Source organism: Branchiostoma floridae, chromosome 9 (genome assembly GCF_000003815.2).
Source record: "Branchiostoma floridae strain S238N-H82 chromosome 9, Bfl_VNyyK, whole genome shotgun sequence".
NCBI classification, from domain to species: domain Eukaryota; kingdom Metazoa; phylum Chordata; class Leptocardii; order Amphioxiformes; family Branchiostomatidae; genus Branchiostoma; species Branchiostoma floridae.
The window spans coordinates 18,276,655-18,296,311 of record NC_049987.1 but is presented as its reverse complement, the minus strand read 5'-3'; the positions used below and the strand labels follow the sequence as shown (position 1 = coordinate 18,296,311).

The 19,657-nt window shown below is 45.8% G+C and overlaps 3 protein-coding genes across 3 annotated transcripts; 2 read left to right on the top strand and 1 right to left on the bottom strand.

Annotated features, from left to right (window-relative positions):
* Nucleotides 1–1,105: 1,105 nt before the first annotated feature.
* On the top strand, nucleotides 1,106–16,268 carry LOC118422732. The gene is made up of 5 exons (XM_035830459.1): nucleotides 1,106–1,866; nucleotides 2,350–2,555; nucleotides 7,911–8,088; nucleotides 15,460–15,586; nucleotides 15,943–16,268. Exons 1-5 carry the CDS (start codon nucleotides 1,352–1,354, stop codon nucleotides 16,075–16,077), a joined length of 1,161 nt encoding a protein of 386 aa, XP_035686352.1. The 5' UTR covers nucleotides 1,106–1,351; the 3' UTR covers nucleotides 16,078–16,268.
* LOC118422734 lies at nucleotides 10,239–11,879 on the top strand. The gene is made up of 2 exons (XM_035830461.1): nucleotides 10,239–10,763; nucleotides 11,531–11,879. Exons 1-2 carry the CDS (start codon nucleotides 10,693–10,695, stop codon nucleotides 11,850–11,852), a joined length of 393 nt encoding a protein of 130 aa, XP_035686354.1. The 5' UTR covers nucleotides 10,239–10,692; the 3' UTR covers nucleotides 11,853–11,879.
* On the bottom strand, nucleotides 16,156–18,917 carry LOC118422733 (calcium-activated potassium channel subunit beta-2-like). Its single transcript, XM_035830460.1, has 2 exons — nucleotides 18,337–18,917; nucleotides 16,156–16,818 (listed from the first exon to the last, which is right to left on the bottom strand). The coding sequence occupies exons 1-2, from the start codon at nucleotides 18,661–18,663 to the stop codon at nucleotides 16,561–16,563; spliced, it is 585 nt and encodes a 194-aa protein (XP_035686353.1). The 5' UTR covers nucleotides 18,664–18,917; the 3' UTR covers nucleotides 16,156–16,560.
* Nucleotides 18,918–19,657: the final 740 nt, after the last annotated feature.

Here is a 19,657-nt window from a genome sequence, read left to right as displayed (position 1 = left end):
AGTAAGGTGAGAATGGTAACACCATGTGATTCAAATAATTGGTCACCACGGTTTGTGGTTAATATTGTGAATTTTGTTCGTTTTCATATACGTTGTATAACACAAATGTATATTTAATTGAACGCATACGACGAATATTTTTTTAGCCTTCCACATATACATTTTGTGGCGTCGTCTGACAAACTGAACCTCTCTACCCCAAACACACACACACACACACACACACACACACACACACACACACACACACACGTGCACATACACACACACAAATGCAAACACAAACACACACACACGCGCACATACACACACATACACTGACACGCTAACGATACGTACTGATACGCGAATGTGCGGCAAGGTTACGGAATGACAGTGCGAATCATCACGCAGACACATTGGTCCACCAAAACAATAGAGTCAAACCAGCCAAAAGGTCACCTCTTTAAGCCGGCCACTTTTTCTCGGTCCCAAATATTTTCCAAGCATTAATAAGCGACCTTCTTAAAGATTTTCCTCCACCAAACAATCACAAGGGTAATCTCAAACTTGAGGAATGCTCGCTCTATGGAAGACACCTTACCTTTGACCCTAGCTTTATCCTGATATATGACTTAACAACTAAAGTCCTTCCGCACGCCAACTTAACTGCTAAACTGAGCAAAATTTGACCAAAATTGGAAGGCTGAGACCTTACCTTTTCCTTCTAACCCCAATAGTCTCCAGGTTGAGCTAAATTATTCAAGGGAAAATTATTTTCAAGGATTTATTTTAAGTGGCACCATAATCGTATTCCCAATCTGCGCCCTCTACTGCGCAACTCAACTGTGACGTCTGCACTACTGAGGCACGGAAGTCCTGATGAAAAAGCTAAGCAGGTTAAGATCTGGGTGTTCTTTAGAGGTCTTACGCTTGCACTTAACATCACGCTTGCTAGATGGCATCCCTGTCCAGTGTGTTAAAGATGTAGCGGTCAAATATTTAGTAAATCGTGTACAGTTTGTAGTCACTCTCTCGACATCCATCTTCACGTACGTTAACGATATAGTGAGTCCGTTGCCATTGTTCCTGAAACAACGGAATATAAGAAATAACGCATAAGCTACTATTCTAAGAATCCAAATAAGGCCATTGTATCGCTGACACTCAGCATTCAACGATATCTTATGCGTCACAAACGATTGAATGAATTCCTGAGTGTTGTGGAAATTGTTCGAACGTTTTTAGAACTTGTCAAGCGTGTTACCAAGGCTTCGGTTGTGACTACCCTTTGTGTTCGACCGTATGTCGTTCTAGAACCGAGGCGAATGTTGAAAGTTGAGACCAGTCGACGTTATATCTAGTAGTAGATATGACGACTATAACAAGGGTGCGTTTAGTAACAATCTGGCACGTACTTAAAGGACTTTATTCTCCATCTAAACTCAAGAACCTCGACAATCAGAACTTACGGCAAGTTGTTCCGTCGACACCCAACACTGAAAAGGTGGATCTTGTACAGGAAGCAGTTGAATATTTCAAAAGGATCGGATGGCTTCGTATGGCTTTGTTGTTCGGGAGCTCCTGTCTGATAGCAGCAGCACCTACCCACGAATGGTGGCGAGTCACTGGTGACGATGTGGACAAAATCATCGGGCGGGCAGAACTGTCGTTCGGCGGGGAGATGTTCGGGAGGGCGTATCGGTCCATGGCTTTGCGAAGAGCCTTACAGGTTGTGGAGTGCATGAACGGAGATGAGAGGGTCCAAGCGCTGTCTAAGATTTTTACTAGGCTGGTTGATCTACAGACAGACCTGTATGAGGCAGAGAGCGTCTGTAGGGAGGGAGTTCAACTGATGGAAGAGACGGGACCCACAAAGAAGAAAAGGTAGGTATTATAGGTTCGAATTCTATCATAACAGTCATTACCTTCACTGAGAAGGTTGTGTGTTGGTGGCTGTGTATGTGTGTGCGTGCGTGTGTATGTTTGCGTGCATATATGTGTCGGTGTGTGTGTGTATGTGTCAAGAGCATAACTTTAAAATATATGGTGTGTGGGTCTGTTGTGTGTTTATGTGCGTGTGTGTGAATTTGTGTGTGTGTGTGTGTTTGTGTGCGTATGTGTGTGTGTGTGTGTCTCAACAGCAGAACTTTATGATATATGGCCGTGGTTTTGGACTGGTCGACATCTCTTTTGTTTACACACCAAAGCATTTACAAAATTAAATATCTTAAATATCCTTCAGAATAATCCTAAGGCACTGATGAAAGCCATGATAGACGATGCAAGAAAAGATCTGACTCTTTTGAGATTTGTATTTTGTGATTTGTCTGAGGGGGTAAAGTCTGCCATCTCTGATCACTGTACCAGGTACCTTTTAGAAGGTATGAGGACTCGGCTGGCAGTAGCGTGGATGAATCAGGACCGGGCCCGTGAGCGGATGGACCTGTCGCCGGGGACTTCACATACACACCAGGCGGTGAGACTCCTCAGGAACGCCGCCCGTGTCCTAGAGACGTACGCTAAAGAGAACCTGGACCACGGCACACCGAGCAGGAAGCCACTGCTTCAGTTAGGTGAGTAGGTAGACATTCATTGGTTATGTAGTGGATAGTGCATATTCTACACAATGTACTTATTGTTTGTTCTTACAACTTCTTGGTTCTCTTTTGAGGTAAGTTCGTTTATAGATACAATCGAATCTCTCTATATCTATATTTATCAGGTGCATAAATGTGAATATGATGCGAACTTCCTACAAAAAGTATTCAGGAAGAAACATGCGTTCTATGGAAGTTCCATGTAACATCTATTATCATAATACCGGTACGTTTACGACGATTTCTCTAGCCATACTGATTTGACAAATTGTCAACGCATCATTTTCTCCAGTTACATGTTGCTGTTATAGCCTACCCTTGCCACTTCTTCTGTGTAACTTTTCTGCCACTCTTGTCCTGCTAAAAGCGTAATATTGTAATTGTAACACGCCGTGGAATTACACGGCGAAAGGGCGCGTGGTTGGGAGGGGGTAAAAAATACCGGTAGGAAGAAACACGGCACAATTAACTGCCGCTATGTACATTTATACATCCTCTGATGTTCCTTCCTTTTCTGTCAGTAAATGCATAAAACATAAACCTGCATGAGCATACAAAATGTCATGAGAAAACGGACGTATACTGTCAAGAATTTTCATTTAACTCCTGTCCGTCACAACCGCTATGACGTAACTTGCTTACTGCTTAGGGCTGTCCGTCGTTGCCGACGATGACGTCACGTTCGGTTGACCGCATGTGTTCTTTGGTGGCTGGTAAGTCCGATTCTGGATTTGCACGTCCTGCCGCACTCTTCGCATATGTGGATGCTGGAAGTGGATGTGTTGCTAGTTGGCAGGTGCCGGCGCTGTCTTCTTTCTTCGTACTGCTGGTTGAAGCTGGCGGTGAATCTTGCAGCTCCCGCAGCACACTCCTGTCTCCATCTGTTTCTGTCAGCTGCAGAGGTCTCGAGACCCTGCGGAGGTATGCCACACTTCTTGAGGTTTGCTTTCAGGTTGTCCTTGAAGCGTTTATGCTGTCCCCCTACTGTTCGTTTACCCTTGGTTAGTTCCCCGTACAGCATGTGTCTAGGTAGGCGATTGCCAGGCATGCGTATGACATGGCCGGCCCACCTGAGTTGCCTCTGGAGGAGCAGTGTTTCCAGTGGTTCGATGTCAGCCCTGCGACGAATCTCGGCATGTGGGACCTTGTGCCACCACTTAAGTCCAAGTATTCTTTGCAGACATCTCGTGTGGAACTGCTCGAGCATGCGAATGTGCCGTCTGTATGGTGTCCAGGCCTCGCTAGCGTACAAGAGGATAGACAGACAGATAGCTTTGTAAACTGCCACTTTGGTTTTAATTGTGAGGTCCTTGTTGAGAAATACCCTGGATGCAAGTCTCCCAAAGGATGAAGAGGCTAGCCCGATGCGTCTCTGCACCTCATCCGTGATGTCGCCTGTGACACTTAGCACCGATCCTAAGTAGGTGAATGCTGGGACACTCTTCAGTGCTGTGTCTTTGATGGAGAACGCGGCAGGCTCTGTACCAGGCCGTCCCAGGTCCATGGCCTCCGTCTTACCACAGTTAATGAGAAGCCCAGCCCGTGTATAGGTATCATCCAGTGTGTTGAGGTTTCTCTGTAGTCCTGCAGCTGTTGAGCCAGTAACGGCAGCATCATCAGCATATTGTAGCTCCAGTATATCCTCTTGTGTGACCCTCGTGTGAGCTTTCAGCCTGCGCAGGTTGAACAGGTTGCCGTCCAGCCGGTATGTGAGAGAGAGGCAGTCCTCGGGTTTTATTCGCTGCTTGGCTGCCAGCATCACTGCAGCGAGGAATAAGTTGAAGATCACTGGGGCAATGACGCATCCTTGTCTAACACCTGTGCAGACTTCGAAGGGATCGGACTTGCCCCCGCCGCCTATGACTCTCACTCTAGCTCCATCTTGCAGTGCTTTAAGGACCCTTAGGAACCTGTCGGGACAACCAAATCTCCCCAGTACCTCCCACAGCAACGGCCTGTTTACTGTATCGAAGGCCTTGGTTAGGTCTATAAAGACCATGTAGAGATCCTGGTGTTGTTCCCTGCATTTCTCCTGAACTTGTCTAAGTACGAAGATCATGTCGACAGTGCTGCGGTCCTTTCTGAAGCCGCACTGGATTTCTGGGAGGACCTCTTCCGCTACTGCCTTGATGAGTCTCAGGAGCATGATCCTAGAGAGCACCTTGCCCGCGCTTGACAGGAGTGAGATGCCACGACTGTTGCTACAGGATGCCCTATCTCCCTTCTTCTTGTAGATGCTGACAAGGTCTGCGTCTTTCCATTGCTGAGGGACACAGCCTGAGTTCCAGCAAGCCACCACGAAGAAGTGCAGACAGAGGGCAACTGCCTCACCACCGTGCCGCAGGATTTCACCTGGAACTTCATCAGGGCCTGCTGCCTTGTTGTTTTTGAGGGAGTTCACTGATGCCTTCACCTCTTCAAGTGTTGGGGGATCATCGATACTCTCCAGCACTGGGAGCTTTGGGACGTCGTCCAGGACACTGTCATCGACTTCTGTGTGTCTATTCAGGAGTTGTCTGTAATGTTCTGCCCATCGGGCCAGAATGGCAGCTTTCTCGGTTATAAGGGTTGTTCCATCTGCGCTTCGGACTGGGAAGTTTGTACCTCGCCTTGGCCCGTAGGCAGCCTTCAGAGCACAGTAGAATTGTTGCTGATTTCCCTTGTCCGCGTAGCCCTGTATTTCTGTGGCGAGGCGGGTCCACCATTCGTTTTTCATTTTCCTTATTTCTCGCTGTGCTTGAGACCGGACTTCAGCAAGCCTGGCTCTGTTAGCTGGTGATGGGCTCCTTAGGACGGCGGCATGAGCGGAGTGTTGCTCCCTTAGGAGGGTGTGTATGTCCTCTCTCTGCTCGTCAAACCAGTCTCTATTCCGTTTAGTGGTGGTGCCAAGTACTTGGCGTGCAGTGGTGTTGAGGGTGCTGGCTACTGCTTCCCAGGCAGTGGTCAGGAGCTCTGTGTCTGCAGGCAAGTCTTCCAGTGCGTGGGTAAGACGACTGGCCAGTGCCGTTTGTAGTTCTTCTCTTTTGCCACTGTCTTCTAGGGCCCAGGTGTTAAGTTTTCCAGCATGTGCATTCTTACGTGCGTGTTTCTTGATGTGTATTTCAAGTCTTGTGCGTACCATTCTATGGTCAGTCCATCCTTGTGCTCCTCTCATTACTCGTGTGATTTTAACGTCTTTCCGGTCAGGTTGCCGTACTAGGACATAGTCCAGCATGTGCCATCTTTTTGACCTTGGATGCATCCATGTGGTCTTGTGCATTGTGCGCAGTTGAAAAAGTGTATTTGTGATCACGAGGTCGTGCTCAGCACAGAAGGAGAGGAGGCACAGTCCGTTGTCGTTACACTTGCCTACGCCGTGGACTCCCATCACTCTCTGCCACAGGTGATGGCTGTTTCCAACTCGGGCGTTGAAGTCCCCTAGTATGGCCAGTTTGTCTGCATGTGGAACTGCTCTTACGGCTGTGTTTAAGGCCTCGTAGAATGAGTCTTTTTCCGCATCACTAGCAACAAGTGTGGGTGCGTATGTGCTTATCAGAGTCAGGTATCTGTTGTTCTGTAGAGGTATACGCCATGTCATTATCCTTTCACTTAACGCAAGGTTACCAGTTTACGGTCGATATATTAACAACGCAGTTTTACGGAAAACTCTCAGGCAGAAATGAAAAACTCTCCTTTTGGAAGATATCTTAGTCGGTCTGCATCAACTTTTGTGTGGCATCATATTTCTTCTGTTGGATTTATCGCCGTGCGAGCTTCTTTAAAAAACAAGTCTGCAGCCAAGAATTCTTTCAGGGTGACCAGTTTACGGTCAGTTGGGTGTTTCTCTCTGGAGTTATTTTTCTAAAGGCCATATAATTGATCATTTCCCATAAAAAGTTCCCCAAGTAGTCCACTGAGATAACACGATGGATAAATGTTTACATCGACGCCATGCCGTGCACTTTGCATCGCCGCTAAACTTACCGGTAAGTCATCTTTGCCCCAACAGAACGCCACCCCTAGCGCCATGCTGTTCCACAACTTGCCCAATGGTACTCATGACATCGGCGACGCATTTATATGTTTTTATTGATTGTATAGATAGTTATTGGCCTTGAAACGCGTTCAGTATACATATGGCTCCGTCGCGCCGTGCCCTCCCCACATGAGTTTGGCTAAAACAGCGCCCCTTAGCGATTTTGCCCTGCTCTCCAGTGCACAAGCTTGAAATGCACAGTCACGTGATGCAACATGGCGTTCGAAAACTACCGGCTCGGCGACGACAGTCACTTGTTTTCATGTAGTTTTTAAGACTTCCTTTGGATAACATACATAAAATCACCATGGATTCTTGAGATAAGAACTGCAGGTTTGGTTTCAGGCGATGTTGCAATTGTTATAGAGTTTGTAGGATTTAGAAAGAGGGGACGAAGTTAGCGATTGAGAATTACGATTAAAACCGGGCCATCTATAACAGTGTTCTATGATCCCATGCGTCAATTTAAATTGTTGTCAGGCTTTTCAAACGTTTAGTCGGCTGCTTTGCTGGATGCAAACATATATCATAAATAAGATATATGTCCATAGATACTAAAGACGTACTCCTTGCCTACTGAAGAGAATTTTCTTTTTCACAATTCACCTCGAAGTCTGCACCTGCCCATAACTGACCGTAAACTGGTCCTGCACGTAAACTGGTAACCTTGCGTTAGTCCTTGAGGGTCTTCCTTTGCTACTTTCAGGAGTTCTGTTCGAATTGCAAAACCTACTCCATATAGCCTTCTTTCATCCTCAGGGAGGCCTTTCCAGAAGAAGGTGTAACCTTCGCCTTCCTCAGTCAACGAACCCTCCTCTGTAACACTTCACTGCTAGCGTAGATATAAAAATGGCGGGAAAATGGCTGCGTACGTTCAATTTTGCCCATTCAGTCGTAGATCCGGGCTATTATGCAACGATTCTTCACACTTTTACATGAGTTGTAGATCACCAACAGAAATTCAAGATTGTTGTTGAATCATGTTCGTCTTGTGCCGTGAGCATGTGTAATTATGATCTATAAATTTGGCAATGAATGTGACAGTGTGTTCGTCCCACGACGAGCTGCCTACCCCGAAAAAGATACTGAAAACTTTTGGCCTTGTTGTCTTCGAATGCATTGTTATCGATGCTTTGTAAATGATGTATTGGACACCTAGATGTCTGAAGTGTGCACAGCTCAGAAATAACTATTGTTGCATGTGTAGATCTCTTTAAGTTCCAGTATTTTTAATCTACCGGTATAAGTCTTACTACCGGTATTATGCCAATGCATGTTACATATTTTTGCACGTAGTTTTTTTCTTTCATTTCCAGCGAACACGTACCAATGCATAGGTTGTGAGTACAAGAACAGCGAAGCCGAGCGGAGCTTACAGACCTCCCTTTTCATATACCAGCATATCTACGGCCTCGCCCACGACAGGACTATAGATGTGCTAAAGGACCTGGGCAATCTGTACAAATACCAAGGGGAATATGACAAGGCCGTAAGGTATGTCTCCATCACGTGTACAATCACGTGAACAATCACGTGTACAATCACGTGTGTTATCACGTGTGCCATCACGTGTACTATCACGTGTGTGTACAATGTTGTCAAATTACTTCCAGTATAGATCGTTTTCACAGAACGTTCGAAAACCGCTTCGCCTCGCGTGGGCGCCATGTTGGATGATAACCTGGATGACTAGAACACAGAACGGTGCTATCAAAGTTACTTGCGGCGGGTTCAAGTGTGCTGTTTTGTCTCCGTACTGTGAATGATATAGTGATGTAGCCAAGGCTAGATATCAGGACAAAGTTGCAATAATAGGTCTTGATCCATGTGCTTTAAGAGAAAAGGCATTCGACGATCTAACGCTCTTGCCGATGGTTGAATACCCGGACATCTGTTACCGCTACCCTGGGCGACTATATAACGTTAAGCGTTATGTACACTCCTATCATATAGGCTGCGCACTGAGGACTAGACTAGTTACAGCCCTATACAGCGGAGTTTGCGTTACACAGTCTACCCCAGTATCCAGCTGCCCTCACTATCCACTTGCCTCACAAGGGGCAAGATTTGGCGCTTCTCCAACTCTGACTCCGTGTGAATGGTTTTCTACTCCGGTCAAAACTGAGCTACGGCGTGCTTCAGCCAACTACGACGTTGTTTGACAAGGCGCGACGTAATTTGGAGAACTCGCGCGTAGTTCACCCAACGAGCTTCAATACGACTTGTCTTCCGGCCTGAGGTACGGTCTGACTCAACTACTTCGTACGTAACCATAGCCTGACTAAAAACGCTCTCCTAGCCCGACAGTTTCAGCCCCCCTCATTAAACCCAGCCAGTGAGAGATTTTGTAAACACATCTAGTGCAAAATGTAACAACCCAAACTACGTATTTTCAGCCATACTGCGACAAAGTTGGACTACAATGTCTTAACTCCACCAACTTGTACATCACCTCGACATCGTAACGTTATTGTATTCTCCCCCAATACGCTTAACTGAGAACAAGATAAACATTCGATCGTATCGCCATTATGAAAACCAGAAGAATTCCCTGAGGCTAATGTTTGGTCGTGACATATTTTCTACAATAATAGCTACGCATATGTGTGCGTGGTAACTTGCGCATGCATTCTACGAAGCTTTTCAAACCCTGCTCACTGCGACAGAAGACAACCTTCATTTCTTCAACTAGAACGTACACAGTAAATATATTCCCACCTGTGAGACAAAGTTGGTGACAAATTTAGAGATCTTTAAGCTTGCAGTGCTGACCTGCCCGTGTCACACCCTGTCTGTAATGCTGTCTAACCGGTTAACCTGTCACTACACTTGACTTGACTTGAGGTAGAAGTTCAACCTCTGACGTGGGAAACGTATATGCTCATTGTGCAAATAACTAGAATAACGAAATGTAGATGGGCCGTATTCCATGAAATGACTATTTTCCTCCAGAGGAGAGTACTATTTTCTAAAAGACCACGTCTTTACGTACAAAAAAACGACTAAATTTGTAACAATTGATCACAGATGAGCAAACTCCGCACGGGGACCCATGTTGGCTGGCCGCTAGAATAGTGATTCAATCGAGTTAAAAAGGGATAACTGTGTAGTTAGATAGAAACGGCGAGTACGCTGTATCCTGTGTTCATGGAACTCGCAGTTAGCACATCGAACAACCAGCCCGTTTGTAAATAATAACCACAAAAAAACTTCTTTCCATGTACGGGCCCACCACGTGCAACACACAGCCGTGTGGAGATCGAGCAGCTTATCATCCAACATGGCCGTTCGAACGTGACTGTGACGTCACATGAAAACGATCTATTATTTGAGGTGCACAATGATTGGCCCGAAAAGTATGACGTCACTCCCCCTATAAATAAGAGATGCGCGCATGAATATATCATTCTTCTGTGTGCTGGCCCTCCGGCTCGTCTGAAGCTAGCAGCGTACGTCCTTCATCGCCCCAGCGCAGAAAACTTGCCGGGAAAAGGCCACGTCGTTGCCGGGAAAAGGCCACGAGAATGCCGGCGGGAGACTCGCTACTACACGATGCGGTGCAGCAGCTCAAGCTCGTGACGGCAGCTCGTACTCTCTCGGGTATTGTATCAGAGATACACGGTACCACGCAAGGTTTGGTCGAACACAGGAAGGCACTATCTGAGCCCGGTCTGGAGATTTACTTGTTCGTTTTGTGGTATGGTGTTGTGGTGAGACATGTTTGATATCTGTAGTCTAGGCCTGTTGCAGGGCTCGCAGAGTCATGTTTCTGCCGTACGGAAGAACTTCACGTTTTTGCAAATTTTTCCGGTTGACTGTCACATAGTTTCATTGTCGCGTTTTGTCTGTTGCCTGTTTGCTGAGTGTTTTGTGAACGCTTTGCCGCTGTATGCAGGTCCGACGGGAGAGAGCTACCTTTAATATTTAGAATGTTTCTTTTCAGTTTTTGGTATATTCGATCGCATCCTCTGTTGAATTTTGCTGTGGCCACCTTTTGACGACGCTGATTAGTGGTGCTGTTTAGGAGTTTGCTATTTGTGTGTTTTTCTTGTTTTATGAAAGTGTTACCAGGATGCTAGAGCTGTCGCTGTCGAGGAGATGCAACATGGCTACCCTCTGAGTCACCGTGGTGGGATAATAGAATCCGTTGCCATCCTCTACCTTGGAAGGCAAGGGAGGCTTTTGTCTGTTATTGAGGAGAGTTTCAGACCGAGATGTTCACCATTTTCTTGTCATTTTCTGATTTTTTGTGTATATTCTAGTGATACGCAGACACGTGGTTTGAAACCCCGAACAAAGAAGCAAGATGGATACTCACAGTATCGCCGTGGCTGAAATCACAATCTGCATCCATCCTCTACCAGGGAATTCCACGAACGCCTCCCTACAGTGCGGAGGTCCATCAAATATCTAGATCCAGATCGGTTGTTTTGTCATTTTCTTTAAATCTTTATATATTTTTTCGTGTGTATGGTTTATGCAGGATTTTAGGATAGCACTGTCATGGCATCGGGAATCACTATGGCTACCATTTTTGGAGTTCTTTTCAGGAATTGAAACCCGCCGCCATCCCCCTCGTGGGCGATGTAGTAATGCAGACTGCCAGCGTTTCTAGAGCGTGGTTTTTGTTACGTACATGTTATTGTTATACGTTTTCGTTTGTCAAGTTTAACTTTTTGGATTGCGTGGGTGTTGCCCGTACGTAAGGTGATTGTCGTGTGCGTGGCCTATTTTTACCAAGCTTAGCGTTTGGTTGTTGAGCATGTATGTACGGGGAGCACGCATGGCCTAGGACTGTTCATGTTATCGTGGCTTGCCCACCTTTGAGCGCTAGGCGGGGGGATGTCGAGTGCGTATGGTGTGGATATTGTTACGGCTGGATTTTGTGTGTAATTTCGTCAGCGGTATCGATAATTGTGTTTTGTTTTCCGCATAGTTCTCAGGAACCGGGACGTGCTGGTTCACGCGTGACGTTCTCCCCCACCCGTAACGACCCTTGTAAGAAGTTTCGGACTTCAGGGATCTTCAGATGCGGCAGGTACGACAAAAGATGTAGCAGCAAGTGGTGGCGCAGGAACAGCAGCCTGTCAGCCTCTCTTAGGCCCCCTCACCCTCCTCGCCATTCCGGACACTTGAGTGCCACAAGGAAAGGACAGCTCATGAAGACGGTACAGCCCGGGCAGGCACCGGCGAGTGCCGCGGGTAGAGCTCACGAAGATGGTAAGGCCCGGGCAGGCACCGGCGAGTGTCGCGGGTAGAGCTCACGAACGACGAAGATGGTAAGGCCCGGGCAGGCACCAGCGAGTGTCGCGGGTAGAGCTCACGAACGACGAAGATGGTAAGGCCCGGGCAGTCACCGGCGAGTGTCGCGGGTAGAGCTCACGAAGATGGTAAGGCCCGGGCAGGCACCGGCGAGTGTCGCGGGTAGAGCTCACGAAGATGGTAAGACCCGGGCAGGCACCGGCGAGTGTCGCGGGTAGAGCTCACGAAGATGGCCATGGTAAGACCCGGGCAGGCACCGGCGAGTGTCGCGGGTAGAGCTCACGAAGATGGTAAGACCCGGGCAGGCACCGGCGAGTGTCGCGGGTAGAGCTCACGAAGTTGGTAAGACCCGGGCAGGCACCGGCGAGTGTCGCGGGAAGATATTGATCTCGGTTCAGATCAGTTCCGTTCATACACAGAGAGGTGGCACCAGCGTCTTCACATTGAACTCAACCAAATTTAAAACCTCCGTGAGTTTACGAAATTGAAATACCCAGGCAGGCACAGGAAGTGCCGCAGAAGAATATGGAGCTCACGGTGGATGTTTTAGGAAGGAAAACATACTCGTACTTCGCCGTAAAAGGTTTTGAAGACCGCAAGCCAGAAATCATATCGCCATGAGATCGAGAAGGCATTGAATCCACAAAATTGTGTTGTTATATAAGGACGGTCGCACTAAATAGGCACCAAGGGCAAGGCATATTACACTGGAAGGTATACAAGTGCGAATTTTCTAGGCAGTACGCAAGAAACACATTCCTTAACCACGTGTGGGACAATATTCTTAAGAAGTAGGGAAAAAAAAAAAAAACGTTACATCAATTCATCGTTAATTGACAACTGATTGTGTTATGGATGTATTACACTCCTTTACGTTTGGGACCGCATTGTAAATGTGTGCATCAAAGCTGTTTTAACATATGTAAATACTTTTTGTTTTGTGACCGCATCTGAACTGTGAGCAGCGACACCTGTCCTGCAGTACAATGTGAACCAGTCAGAATTGCCCTGAAGAAGGTAACAGACGGTCACCGAAACGGCGGTGTGAATAAAGCATTGGTTGTGTAAAAAGAGTCTCTTTATTCACATTTCGTAACCAGTTTGGCATAACTGAATAAAAGTGTTTTAAAACTGGAGATATGCGGGTCCAGATGTCTTACTGAGAGATGACTGTGGTGTGATAGATGGCGGTTGACTGAAGAATGAGTCCACTCTGCTCTGTACTTAATTTTCGTCCCAGCCCGAGACTTTGCATAATGACGCTACATTTTCAGCGCCAATATTCAGCAAATTGCAGTTCTCGACAAGTGAGCTTGAAGTCGCATGTAAGAAAAGGGGCTCGAAAAGGAAATACTGCAAGTGAGAAGTCATCTCGGGTAAATAGTTCAAGAAATCTTTTCCATAGAGGTCACAATAGTTGTGAAAATCTGAGTTTGTTTTCCTGGGAAGTGTTGTACATAGTACTAAAACGACGCAAAGAGAAGGATCGCTCTTGGCCGCCTCTGCATTTGGTAGACTAAGAAATCCAGTGTGGAACCGCAAGGATATCAGATGTTGTGATATGCGCCTTTGCCAGGCACGTATACTCCCTATCGCCACACATGCCTGTGTGACAGGGACTCTGGAGTGGTCACATGAGCTCCTCCTGTTAGCTTTCGATTTGAGACACCTAGGGGCGTTTCTCTGTATTGCACTCCGAGATCGTGTACCATAATTGAAGCATCAAAGCTAGACATGGATTAGAACACTCTTTTGGTTAATACAATTTTGGTAATAAGACTAATAATAAAATGGCTCAGACTGGTATTAAAGAAGGAAGGACTTTTCTAGGTCGGAAACCTTGTAAGAAATCGTAGGCTGGATACCGTAAGGTGTTACTTCGCTATTGTATTAGACGGATTTATCATCTCTGGCTGTCGCTTCACTGACTGAGTTGAATCAGCCGACACAAGTACCTTTACAGATTTTACACCGGATCCCAACATCGAAGCTATGATGTGGAACACTATGTTTGTCTTTCGATTCCATCTTGGGCTTACCGCTATCTCTATTGAGGAAAAAGAATTTCGTGTTTGAACTGTTGAGAGGTCGTCCGGACTCAGAATAATACTTTTGGGCATTATGCATCTCCGAGGTCGCGGTGGGCGTTTGGAACAGTTTTGCACTCCACTTGTGCAAGCCTGGTGTCTTTCCATATTGTTGCTTCGGTGGGTCGAGTTTATTAAGCAGGAAGAGTGGCAAATATGAGCGTCTCCGTCCTCTGAAAGGTTGGGGATCAGCATCGTCAAGCGGATGCTTGAAAGTTGAGGTTGGATAAGGCTGGGGGCCGTTGGGCATAGAGACAGTCGAGGCTCAAGACAAATGGTCCTGCGATGCGAGGGAAAAATAGTTTTGTTTTACCTCTAACGCGGATAATTCAGAACTGGGCTTGGCCGTGTCCTTATCGTTCTTCCTTCGAGTGATCGTAGAGGAACGGTTTTGAGATAACAATTTTGCGTTGCTTCCTCCATTTTGTTTGTCGTGCAGCAAAAAATGAGAGTGGGCTATATATGAGTGTTGGGTTGTTTGAGAGTGGGTACCGTACAAGGGAGAGGCAGCGTGAGAGGTAAGATGAGAAAGGAGTTACATGAGAGAAGGGAGTTGAGAGAGGGGAAATGAGAGATGGGGAGTTGAGAGAGAATAATGAGAAAGGGTGTGATGAAAGAGGTAAAGAGGGAGCGGATGACAAGTGTTCTTCCAAAGGAATGTTATATTAGCCAGATAGATCCAGATACGAACGCGTTGATGTATACAGACACAGACACGTTGATGCGTTACGCTGAAGGGCGGTTACGTTAGCTAGATATCTATACTAATTATAGATACTGACACAGGTACAAAGTTAAGGGGTTCAAAGGGAAAAGGAAGGGCTCAATAGCCAGAGATGGCAAAGGCGGAAGACGACGATTTCCGCATCACTCATACTGGAGGGCCAATAATTACGCACCTCAAAAAGGATACTATTTGAGGTGCACAATGATTGGCCCGAAAAGTATGACGTCACTCCCCCTATAAATAAGAGATGCGCGCATGAATATATCATTCTTCTGTGTGCTGGCCCTCCGGCAAAGTCTGGAGCCTGAAGCGTCCCACCCACCCGCCCATCGACAAGTTTTCTGCTTTCTGTGGAATTAGGCATCTGCTTCAGGATGGTCGCTTTAGCACATAGGTGACTTTAGGCTCCAGACGACGATTTCCGCATCACTCATACTGGAGGGCCAATAATTACGCACCTCAAAAAGGATACTATTTGTCGCTTGTCTATTGTTTATGTTTATGCATGTATTGCAGATTCTGTATGTTTCGCCAGAGGGCGCTTGCCGACTAATTGTTCGATAAGAGACGCCTACCTTATGACAAAAAAAATAAAATTTCAGTCTTTTGACACTTCAGGCTTATCAAGCGAAAACTGTACAAAATAAACAAAAACGTCTACTGCAAACAAACAATAAACAATGATAATCTATTGATACATAGATTAGGATGAATTAACCTGAATTTAGATGAAGCAAACAAGAAAAATTCTTCGACTACATCTAACCAATGACGTCACCTTAACTGTAGCTACTACCGACGGGCGGTTGAACTGGGGAAGGTGTGTGCGCCGTGGGCGGTGTCCGCCATATTGCGTAACCTTGGAACGACCTTTGTGGACATGAAGGACAAAAAAGAAGCCAGGGCCACATTCGAGGTAATTCATTTTTTTTTTCAAATTTCCCCGTCAAATGTACTTTAATTTTATACAATGGTTTCAGTCATAATAATGAGTAACTTTTATACTATGTTGAAGACCTAAACAATATCAGTACTGCAGCTGCTGACAAAAGTTCGCTCTTGCTGTTACGATTTTCAAAGAAAAACAAGAGTGTGACACTATCATTTGCGTTTATTAAAGATTCTTCATTCATTGTTAAATCACTTCAAACTGTACAGCTTGTTACTCACTAATTATCTTAACGTAAATTGCGTGTACTGGGCTTCACAATCTTGTAGAAGACTGAATGCACATTGTTACAAAATTTCTGCAATATATTTAACTTCCGACAGATGGCGCTGCAGGCTGCACAGTACTGGCAGAGTGTGCAGCTGTTCGTGGGTGAAAATAACGACTGGGAAGAAAACGAGGCCGAGGCAGAGGAAGGTCAATGCCGCTATCTCTTAGACTGGGTTGAGGAACAATGAAGAAAAAAGGGTCATAAAACAAAGATTGTTTCTTTCAATTGGAAGACAATAATACACATGATGTATCGTATACGTATGTAAGTCTCAAGAGTAAAATGACGTTTTATTTCAAGTAACGCAACAACGTCATAATCATTTACACTATTTGTGCACATAACATATTTTTTTGTAATAAATATTGTGTAATGCTTGTACCTCATAACTATTGCAACAAAGTACAGTTAGAGTCATGTGACCACTCTCAAATAGAGACGGGGGTCGCTATAGTCTACCTAGATGTAACACCTTTGTGTGTACTATATTGTGTATACACCACAAAATCTGTGGATAAATTCATTGCTTCACAACGACCGATGCTATGATTTAGGTGAGCTTCATTCCTTTGTGTAGAAATTGCATATTAAAAAATCATTTCTCATAGATAAGTACAAGTAGGATCTAGATTTGCTAATAGTATTTCAAAATCGTCCACACACCAGACGTCTATTCTTCAAGCCTAATACACTTTAAACAGAAAAAGTACCCAAGCGCATAGCTAAGCACCAAGATCAGCAACGGCCAGAAGAGTCCATGGAAGACCAACCATTTGCTGGCTTTGACAACTGTACGGGAAACCTCCCTCTCGTTCCCATCCTCATAGTAACATGGGTACGTCATCCCCTCTTGTCCCCAGTATCTTTTGTACGACGACACAGACAGACTGTTCGAGATCTCACTAGCAACGCACGTTCGGACCGCACACTGAAAAAAAAGAAGATGATAGATGAAGACATACTGTAAATGCAGAAATATTCGCGGTGGATTAATATTCGCGGTTTTCGCGGCGGCCGCTTCACCGCGAAATTAAATCCACCGCGAATATTTCGTCTGCTGGCGCCGCCTAAGGTGCCCCCTTTCCGCTCCATGTACATACTACTACTGTCTTTGTCACTGTATAATGAAATGTTTGACATACTTACTACGGTGAAGACACACATGTAGTTTTTTTCATACGACCAACTGTATTACAGTACTGTACAGTATGTTCACCATGATACAAAGGTCGTACTACTGTATACTATTACGTATTGAGAGGGTAGATACGATTAGATCAGTAACAGTGGCTCACGCAAGAACAAGTCAAAAGCATGGAAACTGTTCTATCCGTCTGTATAGGACCCTTACCGGGTAACCAGCAAGTGTTTTCCGACTGGCGGTTTGTAGAGGCGCCGGGTTTTACACGGCAGTTCGTGACTACAGTGCAGTGCTGAAATTGCATTGAATTTCGCGGGATGGCGCTACCGCGAAATTAAATCCACCGCGAAATGTCCATTTTGCCGCTACCGCGAAATTAAATCCCCGCGAAATTAAATGCATTTACAGTATTAAAAAGGACCTAACTTTCAAAGCAGATGTTTAATGGTTGTGTGTTACTGCTAGAAAAATTGGTCGAGCTTTCAAAACCCCCATGCAGACCTTCACCGCACATCATTATAACCCAGACAAACACGCATACACTAACCTCCATGGAATGTACGATGCTGAAGGCAACTACTATTGTAGCTTGAATGTCGGACTGTTTCCAGGGCCTATATATAAGCCTGAGTTAGACCCTCAGGAACAGTACAAGTCTGTTGATGACAACCACCTGGCTATCAACATTACAACACTAACGTTTGATGGAGGACGATACTAAGCCCCTTAATTTGCGTTTCCGCGCATGCGTAGATCAGATGTGGAGGCCCCTAAGACAAACAAAACACACTTGGACATCTATATACAAATTAACCGATGTACGCCATATAAAACATATAGCGTTAGCTGTGTATAAAGCATAGTCGAGACAAATACTCAGTTTACAATTCAGGGGCCTTCACCTTTGACCTGCGCATGCGCTATTGGATACGTGAACGGAGGTTCATGGTTCTTAATACGCATGTGCAGCGAATTCCATCGTGGGTAATATGAGAAACAAAAAACATCTGGACACTGTCATGCAAATAGACCGATGGAATCTAGCCTAGTCATATTTAAACTAGTCACACTTCCAAATACGCATGCGCGGCGACAGGGATTGTGGGTAATAATTGTCAAAGGTGACAGCCCCTGACAGTTCTCGTTTCGCGACCGTTGTCTGGATTTGCATAGCAATCTCCAAACTTGATTTGTGTATGTGGGGCCTTCAAGTTTGACATATTACCTAGTACATGTAGTTTCTGTTGCATTGCATGAGTAATCTGAGGTGTGAACATGCTTATAAATTATAATTGTATCCCTTACCTGTCGAGCATATCCCATAATGTCCTGAGTGTCCACCAGAAGACTGGTAATATTCTCCCCGCTGCCTGTTAGATACGTGACGTTGATCTGTAGACACGGGAAGTCGGAGAAACACGGGCGGGACCTGGTCCCCCCACACCGGCACGAAACCTCCTCCCCGACAATACCCGACGACACGACGGTACACTCCGTCGGCAACATTTTGATTCCTTGCAGTGCCGGAGCTGCGACGAAAATTCCGCACATCACGAGAGCTATGATGGTGCAAATTGGGATCATCACAACGAAAAGGACACACAGGAGAACGTAACAGTTACGCCCAGCCATGTTTGTGTACTGGGCAACTCCAGGCTGGTCCCGCTTGTTGAAGAGGCCCCTTCGGAAGGTTGTCAGCCAGTGAGTTGGCGATCGAATTCCAATGCAAAGTTTGCGTAACCTGAGTACAAGTATCACATATCACATATAGTCAACGATCACATCCCTAGCTTTCTCCCGCTCCAAATATAATGTAACGCATTGAGAGAGCCGCTAGAATGTCAAAGAGAACAGAGTGGCAAACGGAGCGGAAACGCGATTGGCATTTAGGTCACAGTCTATTTTGGTTTTGCCTATGACCCCTTTGAAGGTCAGTAGGTCGATTGGGCATTTGCCTGATTAGTTATCGATTTTTGTCGCTAGACCACAGCTTACAGCATAGTGTAGATGTGACTACATGCCCATATCAATTAAAGTGAATGGATCCCACTCCCTAAGGGACCTGACGATATTTACCGGGGGGGGGGGGGGGCATTGAACAATTTTTTGGCCTGGGGGGAGGGCCATTGAAAAAAAAAATTTTGAGCCGGGGGGGGGGGGGGCTTGAAAAAAAATTGCCTTAGGGGCCTTGATAAATACAAGCAAAATGTGCCCCTGAAATGCAGGAAATGAAGTTTCAGATGGTCAAGATTTCAATTTTTCTCTGGACGTCCCTTGCGACGGCTTGCGCCTCCGGCGCACACAACAAGTTCTGCACTCGTCGCCATCAAAAATCTCTTCCTCTGACAGAAAATTGTCAGTACATTTAGCATAGTCTACCAGCGAAGTTTATTCCTCAAAATGCAGAAAATCGTGTCTCAGAGGGTCCAAACTTCATCATTTGAATGACATTTCTCCAGACCTACCTTGCGACGGCTCGTGCCATGCCCGGCGCTCGAAGTCGTGGAAATACGTTGGGGGCGTCGTCGCCCTCAAAACCATGTGAAGTTCTAATAGAAAGGCTATTAAACTTAGCTTAGTCTGCCAGCAAATTTTGCCCATCAAAATTTAGGAAAGATCGTTTCAG